This window comes from Onychomys torridus, chromosome 19, assembly GCF_903995425.1.
Source record: "Onychomys torridus chromosome 19, mOncTor1.1, whole genome shotgun sequence".
Classification (NCBI taxonomy): domain Eukaryota; kingdom Metazoa; phylum Chordata; class Mammalia; order Rodentia; family Cricetidae; genus Onychomys; species Onychomys torridus.
The window spans coordinates 297,905-312,192 of NC_050461.1; the positions used below are offsets into that span (position 1 = coordinate 297,905).

Sequence of the window (14,288 nt, forward strand, 5' to 3'; positions counted from 1 at the left end):
GCTTTGCAAGCCTCCAGCACAGGCCAGAGCTATATGCGGCTGGAATCACTAATCTGCCTGCCTTTTCAGACACCTGGCTCTCTCTTCTGTTGGATTTTTCACTTTCCCTGGAACCCCCTCCTCAGGCTGCTACTATACTAGAAACCTGCTTAGGCTTCTACTGTTCTACAGAGAAACAATCAGACTCACATCTGAATTGTCATTGTTGGAGGATTTGGTGAGACAATTGGGAATTCTTAAACGGAGGAATTAGTTAAAAGAGAGGGCTTTTTCCCACATTAAAAAAAAATGGGAGAGACTATTACAATGGAGGCAGTTAAATCTCTGTATGATTTGAAAATAGAACAATTAGCTGGGTGCGAGCGGTAGTGGTGGTGGCTGCCCAGCGTTTCTCTGAGAGACAGAATGGACAGCAAATTATGGATGAACCTATGGGAGAGGAGGAGATTAATCCACAAACTGAAGAAGGCAATATCGAAGAAATTGCAATCACACATCATGTGAAGGAAGGACATGAAAAGGCAGATCCTTCCCAGTTTGAACTTTTGAAAGTATTAGGGCAGGGATCATTTGGAAAGGTTTTCTTAGTTAAAAAAAAAAAAAATCTCAGGCTCTGATGCTAGACAGCTTTATGCCATGAAGGTATTAAAGAAGGCCACACTGAAAGTTCAAGACAGTGTTTGGACAAAAATGGAGCGTGATATCTTGGTAGAAGTCAATCATCCTTTCATTGCCAAATTGCATTATGCTTTTCAAACTGAAGGGAAGTTGTATCTTATTTTGGATTTTCTCAGGGGAGGAGATTTGTTTACACGCTTATCCAAAGAGGTGATGTTCACAGAAGAGGATGTCAAATTCTACTTGGCTAAACTTGCACTTGCTTTAGGCCATCTGCATACCCTGGGAATAATCTATAGAGACTTAAAACCAGAAAACATACTTCTTGATGAAGAAGGTCACATCAAGTTAACTGATTTTGGCCTAAATAAGGAATCTATTGACCATGAGAAGAAGGCTTATTCTTTTTGTGGAACTGTGGAATACATGGCTCCAGAAGTAGTTAATTGTAGAGGTCATACTCAGAGTGCTGACTGGTGGTCTTTCAGGGTGTTGATGTTTGAAATGCTCATTGGTACACTACCTTTCCAAGGAAAAGATCATAAAGAAACAATGACTATGATTCTTAAAGCCAAGCTTGGGATGCCACAGTTTCTGAGTCCTGAAGCCCAGAGTCTTTTACGAATGCTTTTCAAATGGAATCCTGCAAACAGATTAGGTGCTGGACCAGATGGAGTTGAAGAAATTAAAAGACACTCATTTTTCTCAGCAATAGACTGGCATAAACTTTATAGAAGAGAAATTCACCTACCTTTTAAGCCTGCAACTGGCAGGCCTGAAGATACATTTTATTTTGATCCTGAGTTTACTTCAAAAACTCCCAAAGATTCACCTGGCATTCCACCTAGTGCTAATACACACCAGCTTTTTGGGGGGTTTAGTTTTGTTGCTATTACCTCAGATGATGAAAGCCAAGCTATGCAGACAGTTGGTATGCTTTTAATTGTTCAGCAATTACACGGGAACAGTATTCAATTTACTGATGGATATGAAGTAAAAGAGGATATTGGCATTGGCTCATACTCCGTTTGTAAGAGATGTATACATAAAGCCACAAACATGGAGTTTGCGGTGAAGATTATTGATAAAAGCAAGAGAGATGCAACAGAAGAGATTGAAATTCTTCTTCGTTATGGACAGCATCCAAACACCATTACTCTAAAGGATGTATATGATGATGGAAAATATGTGTATGTAGTAACAGAACTTATAAAAGGAGGCAAATTGCTGGATAAAATTCTTAGACAGAAGTTTTTCTCAGAGTGAGAGGCCAGTGCTGTCCTGTTTACTATAACCAAAACTGTTGAGTATCTTCATGCACAAGGGGTGGTTCACAGAGACTTGAAGCCTAGCAACATTCTTTATGTGGATGAATCTGGTAATCCAGAATCTATTCGAATTTGTGATTTTGGCTTTGCAAAACAACTGAGAGCGGAAAATGGTCTTCTCATGACTCCTTGTTATACTGCAAATTTTGTTGCACCAGAGGTTTTGAAACAACAAGGTTATGATGCTGCCTGTGATATATGGAGTCTTGGTGTCCTCCTTTATACAATGCTTACTGGTTACACTCCATTTGCAAATGGTCCTGATGATACTCCAGAGGAAATATTGGCACGGATAGGTATTGGAAAATTCTCACTCAGTGGTGGTTACTGGAATTCTGTTTCAGATACAGCAAAAGACCTGGTATCCTCATCAGAGACTGACTGCTGCTCTTGTGCTCAGACATCCTTGGATTGTTCATTGGGACCAATTGCCACAATACCAACTAAACAGACAGGATGCACTACATCTCGTAAACGGTGCCACGGCAGCTACATACTCTGCTTTAAATCACAATCAGTCACCAGTCTTGGAACCAGTAGGCCGCTCTACTCTTGCTCAGCGAAGGGGTATTAAAAAAATCACCTCAGCAGCCCCGTGAAGTGACCTCAGTGAGATATTTGGTACCATGATGTAAGCTGATAGCACAAGTTCGGCGACAGGTCGCACATACCTGAGAGACACCTGCAAGCACACACTGTCCCAGATGGTACCCATAATGCTGCTGCTCCTGCTTTTCCTGCTTTCATCTCTTCTTGCTTTCATTGATTCTTAACAAGTTAGATTTTCCTGGAGCTTTGAAATGAAAATGGAAACATGATGAAGATATAATTACTGAATCAACAAGAAAAATAATGAACACATGAATACCACCTAAAATACACTGAATAAAAGTACTCTACACCATATAGCATTATTTTTATAGGAAATATTTCATGTCCCCTAAATATTCTTTTGTTAGTTATAGGGATGGACAGTTTATGTTAAGCACTTAGCTTAAACAATCCGTTTATATTAGCACTGTATCCCTTCTGCCATCCAACATTTTGTATGTTTTTGTAAACAGTTCATATACAGTACATTTCTGTACTGATTTCTTTAATGTATACATGCCTTGTTTAACTTGGAGTCTATTAATCAATTGACTATTAAATCTGGATAAATAGTTCACCTGGATTAACAGTATTGTTGGGAGACCTTAAAGATGGCCAGACTGATTGAACAGCTGTTGAATGTAATTCTTTCAAATTGTACATATCTTCCTCCATCTGCTTCACTGGTTTGTTCATTTGTTTCTTCAAGTCAGGTGCTCTGTCAGACTAACCTAAAGAGCTGTTAATGGTAGAGAAAGTTGTATGTGTGGCATGAAATCAAGAATATGAAGTTAATCCATATACTTTGTGATTTCTTAGGATTTCCTTTCCTTAATTAAGGACGTAATCCTTGAACTTTTAACCTTACATAGTGCTCATACTTAGTATTTGGCATATCATTTGAAATCTTGCCAACATACATCAAAGGTCTTTAAAATAATCATATTAAAGAAATTGGAAAAGGAAAATTTAGCAATTGGTAATTAAAGCCTTACTGGATATTTCATGTTTAAATAGGTATTCTATATTAAACACTAATTTGAATGTAATAAAGGCCACAGGCCTCCATATGAAATTGGATTTAAATTTTCTTATTCTAGAGAATAAAATATTCTTGGCCAAACAGTATCATTTCTAACCTCAAGTCATAGCTGAAGCAGGCTCAATGACTGATCAGCACTGACTGTTTTCTGAATCTCTGCTAATGGTTTATAGCCATATGATGTTTCCTTTGACTTCAGTAGTGACCAGTTTTCATAATGGCCCCAGGCTCTGCTTCAAGTGTTTCAGGATCTACATCTAACTTGCTGGTTTCCAGTTTTATTTGACAACAAAACTTCTATACCCATCATTACCCATATCTTTGTCACACTACCCAGTGTACATTAATATGTGATGTAAAAAAACATGAACAAAGGAAAAAAAGTGATTTAACTTACCTCATCAGGCATGTGTCCCAATAGATGTAAGTCACTTACTGATCCATGTACATCAGAAATCTTCTCACTTAGAGTACTAGCCCAAGAGTGTGTTTTCTGCAGTTCATAAAAGACACTTGTCATTCCTTATATTCTCTGCTACAAAGAGAAAGAGAAAACCTGCAACACCACCTTTGCCCAAGCAACATGAAATGATGATTACATAGAAACCAAATGTAGATTTATCTTCTAAATGAAAAGTACACATTAGGAGGATGCCAGAAGTTCTCCATACCAACTACTGAAGTTCTTGAGTATATGGATGCTAACTATTCAAAGTTGCTTTCTGTTGCCTGGCAAGAAAGCTTTGCCCCTTCTTCTATTCAGTGTGTCACATTCTTCCTTTTATCCTGTCTCTCATTTAGTTTTTCCTCATAGCACTATGCTGCCTTTCTTTCATATTATCACCAAAAGGAGCTAAAGTCAAAATTATGTATTTTTAGGGCTGTCCTGTACTATATTATCATGCCAAATTTATTTCCTTTAAGAATTGCCTTCCTTATCTAGTAAAACTGCTAGTTTTATTGGAGAAATGAAGGTTATAGATTCACAAAAGGCTTCCTACTGACAAAAGAGGTTAGGAACATAAATTACTTCATCTGTGCCTCTAGTGTTCACATTGTCTTAGGGCAAACATGGCCAACAATGTAGTGCTTGTGCTGGGTTAGCCTTTCCATTTATTCCACAAAGTCAATTTCTTACAGGCCACCATACTTATGGGATTAAGGCTCCTGAAGTCTTCTGCCTTTCATCCATTGCTGCCAGTTTGGGGGGCTTATCCCAGAGTTGGGAGCCCTGCTTTTATGTTTCACTGAACAAAGGGACTAGACTGACAGGACTCTTTTTACAGACATCTCAAACAATAGAAATGTGTTTAACATAGCCAAGCATATATTGGAAACTATGAATTAAAATAGGATGTTTGGCATCTTCCCTTTCAAGTGATGATATTAAATTAAGGTAAGTTTTTTGTTATTTTTCTTTTGTTTTGCTTTGCTTTTTATGAATCATTTCAGCTCCTTCTGTTTAAAAAGGTATCTTCTAAGTGCATTAATACCTTGAATTTAACAGATGTAATGTAAATCTGTTTTTAACAAGCAACTCCAAAACTCTAAAAATAATTTTTGCAAGACCCAAAGTCAAGATGCTGTGAAGCTGGCATACAGAAGAGTAAGTTCTGAGTGTCTAGAGAGAAGATGTAGGGTATGTGTGGTAGTTTCCACATTTCACATGCATTGCTCTCCAAAGAACAGGTTGGGCGGATCAACCATTTTCCGTTCTTTAGACATGGCTTCTGTTGGGATCAGAAGACATCAAGAGAAGTGGGGGTGTCCTTAAAGCTGTGCCCATACCCTCAGTCCAAGAAGGATTGGAACAGAGAGTAGGTGCAGAGGCTTCAAGAGAAGACATGTACTTGATAGGAAAAGGACCAGAGTAGACTCATCCCGGGATGATAGTTAGCCAAAGGCTTTCAGACTTTGGGACCTTGATTGATATAGCTGTTCTTATTCACTGTGGAGGCCAGTATTACACATCTCAACATGACTTTGATAGTCTCCAGTCCCTGGCTTTTATTAATTACCTACAATATTTCAGGTTTTTCTGTACTTTGTAAGTTCTTAATGTGGTGATGAGAATTTGAGACTTGTGAAAGTACTCAAGGGGTTGGGGATTTAGCTCAGTGGTAGAGTGCTTGCCTAGCAAGCATAGGCCCTGGGTTTGATCCTCAGCTCCAAAAAAAAAAAAAAAAAAAAAAAAAGGAAGAAAGAAAGTACTCAGCTCTGGAATGTAAAGTATCAAAAAAGGTCTATATTCTGTGACTCACAAAACAATAGATTCCATCACTGATCTTGGTGCTTAAACCAGGAGAGTCCAGTCTAACTCTGTATCTGTCCCTCTGCAAGATCCAACTCCATGTGACTTAAAGTGGATGTATATTTTAAGCCTTATTTAATTCACAGAGAAGTTGGCTTAATTCAGTGTTTTTATTTCAATTAATGAAAATAGTCCTCTTTTCAACCCCAGGTTGCTTACATTTTGCTGATCTCCCCCAAGTGACCATTGGTGGAGACCAATTAATGAAGGAATGAATTCAGTTTCTTGAGACTGTGGTATTCTACAGAGACACACTTAACCACTTTTTCCACTGAAGCATCTACACAGTGATAATGCCCAAATTTAGATGGCCAAGGAGAATTTGTATCTACAGTGTGCTTTGTGTGTTTTTGACACTGCTGTATTCTGTGTTGCCAAGTGACTTGTAACTAGTTCCAAAGTGACAGTTCTCAAAAAATTCTAATAATTAAGTCAACTTAATTTTCTTAAACCTGGTGTCATTATAGGTCTCACATTTACCAATTTCATGTCACTGTTTTACCTGTTCATAATGGGCATAGCAAGGGTTGGGATGAGAGTCTACTTTCTTACCTCCTAAAGCACTTTCCCCATTGTTTTGCCATATACCTTGAACTGCATGATAAACTATTGAAATATCATGACTTTTCCCAGAGCAACTAGCAAGGTGTATGATGTTTTGACTAGATATTAGTGGAAAGGAAACTTAGAGATTTAAGTCCAGATATATGAACCTTAAGAAAATGTCTTCTAGCACATACCATTTAAGTACAGTATATGGAAATGTATTTGAGAAGAGAGTCACTATAATAGTTCTCTCTAAGTAGTTCAATGTCCAATGAAAGTGAACATCTTTATTCCTATATTACTATTGTACTGGATGAACTGTATACTGAGTTTTTCAAACAAGTTTTTAAAGTAGAACTTTTAAGTACAAAGCAAGAGCATGAGGATAAAGACTTGGGTTGTTTCTCTGTAAGTGTAGTTTACCATATAATGCTTTGTTTTTTAATTTAAAAAAGGTTTCAAAGTATTGCCATTCATTAGCATACTTAATGATTATGAGTGATGAGTGTATAACTCCAAATCATATACATGTATTAGTTTATCTTAACTTTTTGCCTAAATAAAAAGGGAAGGTATACACCTAAAAGATGTAATTATTTTGCATTTTTGGCCATGGGTGGGAATGGGGTGGGTATCTACTTAAGCAGTTTTTAAAAAAGAAAAAAATCACAAATATTTTTCTACTGTTATATATGATCTTACTTTATACTAGTTTATCTCTAGTAAGGCATGCCAGAAGCTCAAGCAAGGTACCATATCAAGGGTTCTAATGTGTTGTACCTTTTATTGGTGGGTAAATCACATAGATACTTGGCACTGCTGCCATAGTTATGAACTACTTGTAAGGATCAGATTTCACTGAGTATTTTAAGTTGTTTTACTTAAGAGTTCAATCTGGGAAATTTGCAAATCATACTATTAATGTGTAATCTAAGCTCTTTCCAATGTATCCATGAATAATCCTGGAACAATATTGCTTGTATTCCTGTCAAAGAATAGGTTTTGTAATCTTTAAAACAAATGGAAATTTATATAATAAAGTTTCAAGTAAACATGAAAAAAAAAAGAAAATAGAACAATTAAATAAGAGGATAATTAATTTAGATGAGATTTATGTAGTGTCAATAATAAATATTATCTGATTATTTTGTGTTTTATCACTAAAAAAGTTGGTTAATATGAGTGCTAAAATACAAGTTTTAGAAAAACTTATTAAAACAGATTGGAGATATATTCAGATCCGGAACAGCCTTAGGTTTTCAAACTTTAATTTATCCAGTAACCTTACAGGAACTGCCAAATAAAAGATATCCTTAAGGCTGTGAAAGAGCTGAATGGACTTCTCTGCAAATGTTAGATTTGAGGAGACTCAAGGAGTGATAGTCTTATATGGCACAGATGCACCTTTGGTAAAGCAGATGACTCATGGTCAACTTGTAATAGAATCCCTCAAGAGTGGGGAGATTTGTTACAGCAGTCTTGGAGGTCGGTCCTCAATTGCAATGGAGGATCTGATGCAAAGATGAGGCTAAGACAATTGAACAACAAAATAGGGCTAGAGGTATGGAAATCTCTCGAGACCAACTTCTTGGAGAGGGAGATTATGATAATGCAGAAAGGCAATCACTATATAATTATCATACCCTGGCTTTATGCCGTGCTGCAGCCTTGACTGCTTATGACAGTATTGAAGAAATAGAAAAGAAAATTTAGTCATCTGCTAAAGTTATGCAGGACTCAAAAGAAACCTTCACTGATTTCTTCCAAAGACTGACTTCAGCAGTAAATAAAATGATACCAAATTCAGAAGCTATATAAATAATAATTGAATCTAAGGCTTTTGAAAATGCTAATGAGCAATGCAAAAGGGTAACAAGAATGTTAAAGGCACCCTTAGAGGAATGGATCTGAGATATAATCAATATTGAACCATGATGATGCTTGGATAGGAGAGATGATTTCCAGAGGCTTGAAGAAAAAAATGTAATGTCAATGTTTCAATTTGGTAAACAAAATCACCTAAAAAGGGATTGTAAACAAGGTTTCACTAGACACATTTATTTTAAAGAATAATCCCAACAGTGTAACACAAATTGCTAAATGGTCTTATTAAATAAAAAACCCAGAGCCAGATATTGGGCTAAAAGCTGAGAGATCAGAGGAATAGAACAAGTCACAGCCACAAGTTCTTACTGTTAGGAAATCCTAAAAGAGGGATCTACTTCCTGTATACTCATGCATATATACCTTTCTGTGCCCTGCCATCTTACTTCCTCTCTTCACTCAACTACATCACTTCCTCTTTCCACTCAGCTTTATACTTCCTGTATGTCTGTATAGATCTCCAGTCCTCTATGATTAACTAGTGTTAAGATTAAAGGCATGTGCCACCATGCTTGCCTCTATTCCTAGTGTGGCCTTAAACTCACAGAGATCCATATGGATCTCTGCCTCCTGAATGCTAGGTTTAAAGGTGTGCACTACTACTACCTGCCCTCTATGTTTAATATAATGGCTGGCTTTTTCCTCAGATCCCCAGGCAACCTTTATTTTTTAGAGCAAAAATAAAATATTGCCACATTTCCCATTTTTGTCTAAAATTAAATATATATATATATAATATAAGAAAAATGATATTCAATAAGTACAATAACTATATATAATATATACAGGCAATAATTACATCAACAATGTCTAGTCCATTTGCTTTTGACAAATTCTGTGAAAATATTCCATTATCCATGCTATTTTGGTGAGTCCAAAATATATATAATTCACTTTCTATCCTAACTTGTATTTCAACCTAAAAACTATCTTTTGATATCTTTCAAAATTATACTTTACACCTCTTTAGTGAGTTTCTTTTCTGCATTTGTTAACAAAAAAAATCTATAACTATAACTATCTAATCTTCAACTCTCTCAGAGACCTGAGAAGGAAATAATATTACATAGTTAAACAGGAAGTGCAAACAAGCAACTTTCAAAAAAATGTGAGGAATGACAAAAACAGTTGACTGCCTGGACAGTCACCAGAGATTTCTCTGCAATGTTGGGGTATCCATTTTTGGCCTATAGGCTTAGCATATCAGACAGACTCATCTGTGAAGCAGAATTTTCTAAAGAGTCTTCCTACCTTGCCTTGGGAAAGATGGGAAGTCCTTTCTTTCATGTCCTGCATGTCCATTTTGAGATGAAGGCACTTTCTTGCCCAGAGGCTAACTTTTGCCACAAAGAAAGTAAACTCTGTAATTTTCTTCAATGTCCATCATATTCTCTGAAGTATATTTGTGCTGCCAGGAGCAGAAATGTCTCATTGTCATTAAAAAAAAAGAAAAAAAATCTATGTTATTAAAACATCTTAAATACCATATTTTGATGATCTCTGAAGTGTTTGAAGATGACCTATCTAAAATATATCTCTGTTTAACCTTGAAAAGACACCTAATACAAGTTCAATTGTAATGACTATTAACTTACATTTCTTTATATCCTAATTAGTTGGTAATAATAACTTGCAAGTTCTAGCAATTCACATTACATTGTTAAATGAACTGTATAGGTATAATACCTTGAATAAGATTAGAAATATATGTACAGTGTTTTTATAACAAAATCAATCTCAAATTTGTATCCATATACATATTTTATATACAATATATAAAAATCAAATCCAATATAAAATATTTTTTTTATTTTTATTTTTTTAACAGATCCTGCCTCAAGTTTATTTGTAAAAACAGCATGAGGTCCTGATCATCTGCAAATAGTATGTAGGTGTGTCACACCAGTCCATCTGTCTGGCAGACAGAAACCTTTTCTATGGTTCCTTCACAGGGGCCTGGGCACCTTTGGGAGCCTGAGCTGGAGCTGAGGCCTGTGCCTTGGTTTGAGCCTTGGGCTTTGGTTGGCAGAGCCTATGACCCTTGGCCATGTAGCTTCTAATCCACTTCCCAAGCTTGGGGTGGGTGATGAAAGCAAGGTGGCTGAGCTTGCGGCTGGGGCCCTTCGGCATCTTGGGCTTAACCACTTGATGGCCTCTGCACGCGCACTCACTGCCTTTGCATTGTTGGCCTGCATCTTCTTCAGGCCTTTCTTGTTGTGCTTCTTGGCAAAGCACATGTTCCTCAGGAACTTGGGGTCTACCCCCTTGAGAAATTCATATCTTTGCGACCGGCGTTTCTTGATACTATTTCTGTGCCATTTTCGAGATTGGTTGTGTGTGGTGTGGTTCTTGGACTTGGCCATGTCAGAACAGTAACCAGTGGCTCCCAAAGCGCCTGGGACCGGAAGAGAAAGAGCATAAAATATTTAAAACTTGTAGTTACCTTTTAAAAGTAAATTCAGTAATCTACTCTTTTACCTTAACATATCTATATCCTTTCTTTTTTATTTTCAGAGTATATTCAATAATGTACACATAATTCTCATCTCTATATCTTTTTTGGAGTAGATTCAATAATCTACCTTTTATATTGTCATATCCTTATATTTTTTTTGCTTCTAAACAAGAACTCTAAATCTAATCTCCTTTGCCTAGCATTTTTTCCTGACCATTATCAATTAACAACTTGTGACAAACCATCCTAAAGAATGACAATTATCCATAACCCATTGAATGACAAAAACCACCCACTTCACCTCTTGGGGATGTGGGCATCATGTTCTTAAAATTACTTCCTGCTGTCTGGGGGTGGGTGAAGGCTTCTTTAGGGGATCCTGAAAAGAAAAAAAATTGGGTTAATTGTCAAGTGAGGTAGCTGTATCATTCATTGTTCAGTCTCTGAATAATGTGAAAATGCAGGGCTTGTCTCAAGACCTTGCTTGAGTAGTCTGTGAAGCTGGATCATCTCAGCCAGCCATTTCAAAATTGTACTGAGCAGTTTGTAGTCCAAAGCTAGTCTTTGGGTAGTGTTTGTCAGCTTAGTGGCATTATTACCATCCTGATGGAATCTGTATTGTGTGGCCCCATCATCTTGATGAAGACTCCAAAGTCATTAGGGATCATGGTTCCCTGCAGAAAACTGATAGAAACTTAAACCTGAAATCATGTACAGAAAACTAAATGAAGCCATTTTTCTAGGATTAGTTAGTATTCTATATAACCATTAATATCATGATAAAAAATAAATACATTAATCTCATATATTCTGATAAAAATTTATATCTTAAGAAAACTTAAGAGTCAGAACTATGAGATTAGTGGCAATAGAATAAACCCTTAATTTTTGTTTTCCTCTGTCCCATATCATATGGTTCTTTGGACATGATACAGAGATTTTGTATTTGCCTCTTAACAAGCATGCTTGGGCTTAGAGGAAGAGAGAGCCATGCTCCAACTCCAAAGACAGCTTTAATTTTTAGTTGAACTGATACTACATACAGATAATTTGTGTTATGTGTCTGTAGAGAACAGCAGAAACAAACATTTAGGAAGACTTATGAAATTTTATTCTGTTAGATATGTGATATACCAATAGGCCAATTAACTCTTTTTTTCTTGGACTTTTTTTGCTGGATGATGTGTCCTTTTTCTTCAGATGTCTCATTTGTTCAGTGTTCTTCAGATTCCTTAGCCTTCATTCCCCTGAAAGACAAAACCAAAAATAAAACAAACAAAAAACCCTTCCCCAACCCTAACTTTGGGGAGGTTTTCTTTTGGCAAGTTATATCTGATTAAATGAAAAGCATTTGTTAGTGGTATAAGTTAGTTTAAATTGAATGGTAATGCTGGTTGATAAACTATCACCTCTTCTAATTAAGATGTCTCTCTTATTCAAATTGAAACTTTATCAATTTTGATGGTATCTATAGCTTTTATTCTCCTGTAGAAACAAATGTAAAACCTCATCCCCAATGTAATACATATCCTGTTTCCCATTCTGAGGTCAGCACATCCTTAAAGTATGTAGGTTGATTTAATTTAATTCTATAGATTTCTTTCTCTTATCCAATGTCTTTCCAAAGCTGTTGTTCCTTTCTCATTAGCACTGACAAAATTCAAAGCTATTGGAGCATTATGTAATCTATTTCTGGGGTGTTTGTTATCCTTTTCTATTTATCTAGCATATCCTTTGGAGTTCAATTTGAACTTTCTATGACTGCTCGGCCTGTAGGATAGTGTGGTATACCTGTAATAAGCAAAAAAATGTTTCATTTTTACCAGAATCATATGCTGGAGCATTGTCAGTTTTAATTTGTACAGGTATACCCATGATGGCTATAACTTTTAGCAAATGCATGACTACATATTTTAATTTTCAAATTCTACAAAATGAAACACATCCATCTTCCAGATTTCATTCCTTGGAGTGCCCTTTGGGTCACACCCTGTTGGTAGTGGAGTTTGTTTATAAAAAGAATGAGTAGGACATTTCCTTATAATATCCTTGACTTGTTGTCAGGTTATAGAAAAATCCTTTTTTAAACCCTTACTATGGACATGATGTTTTTTATGAAATTCTGAGGGCTCCAGCACTTTTCCTATCAACAGTTGATTGATCTCATCATTACCTTGTGCTAGAGGGCCTAGCAGACCCATATGGGATGGGATGTGAATTTTTTATATAAGGGATGATTCATATTCATTCCTATTCCTGATTGTATCTTGTAACTAAATAAATAGTGAAATTAAGTTCTGCTCATCAGGGATAAACATTGCTGTTTCAATATGTAAAACCATCAGAACAGCATATAATTCTGATTTTTGGACGGAATTATAAAGACTTTGAATCACTTTACTTAAATTTTCTGATTTGTACCCTGCCTTTCGTTGTTTATTTGCACCTGTATAAAATATAGGAGTTCCAGATATTGGTGTTTTCCATAAAATGAGAGGCAGCATCCAGTTAGCTTGCTGTATAAGTTTAATTCTATTGCTTTGGGAATATTTCTTGTTAATCTCTCCAAAAAAATTACTGCATGTTCATTGCCAAGGTTCACTTTATGGCCATAATTTGTCAATTTCATCATTAGTTAAAGGTACAACAATTTCTTCTATGTCTATTCCTGCTAATTGATGAAGTCTCAATTTTCCTTTTAAAATCAACTCAGAGATACTTTCCACACAAGTTTTTAATTCTATACTCTGTTTATTTGGTAGAAATATCCATTGCAATGTAATATCTTACCACTGCATTAAAATTCCTGTAGGAGAATGCTTAGAGGGTAAAATAACCAAAATACAATCAAGCTTTAGATCCACACCATCCATATGTGTGTCCTATATTTTCTTTTTTGGGGTAGGTGTGGGGGGTTCAAGACAGGGTTTCTCTATATAGTTTTGATTCCTTTCCTGGATCTCCCTCTGTAGACCAGGCTGGCTTCCAACTCACAGAGATCTGCCTGGCTCGGCCTCCCAAATTCTGGGATTAAAGGCAGGAGCACCTGGCTGTATCCTGTATTTTCTTCTCCACCAAAGTCAGTTCTCTCTCAGCTTCAGCTCATAATTCTCATGGACCATGTAAGTCCTTGTCACCCTCTAAGATTTTGAACAGCTTACTCAGTTCGTCATTTTTCACTCTAGCAGCAATCTATAAATAGGAAATGTTTCTGAAATCTTTGAAAGTCATTAAGAGTCCATATTCAGTCGCCTATAATTTGCACCTTTTGAGGTCTAATTTTTAGTAGACCTATTTTATATTCTAAATAATTGATAGAATCTCCTCTTTGTATCTTTTCAGAAACAATTTGTAATTTCCAACAAGGCAAATTTTTCTTTACTTCTTAAAACATTCTTTCTAAAGTATCTACATTTGAATCAGCTAGTAAAATGTCATCCGTGTAATAATAAATTATAGATTTGGGGAATTATTTACATATTACTTCCAATGGCTATCGTACAAAATATTGGC

General features: G+C 36.1%; 1 protein-coding gene and 1 pseudogene across 1 annotated transcript; one reads left to right on the forward strand and one right to left on the reverse strand.

The window, feature by feature from the left end:
- The first annotated feature begins 407 nt into the window (after positions 1–407).
- LOC118570648 (ribosomal protein S6 kinase alpha-3-like) lies at positions 408–2,545 on the forward strand. The gene is given in 3 exon segments (XM_036169311.1): positions 408–599; positions 601–2,309; positions 2,311–2,545. Coding segments are annotated over 3 exon segments (2,124 nt in total). The 5' UTR covers positions 408–419.
- A 7,710-nt stretch (positions 2,546–10,255) lies between these two features.
- On the reverse strand, positions 10,256–10,683 carry LOC118570214 (annotated as a pseudogene).
- Positions 10,684–14,288: the final 3,605 nt, after the last annotated feature.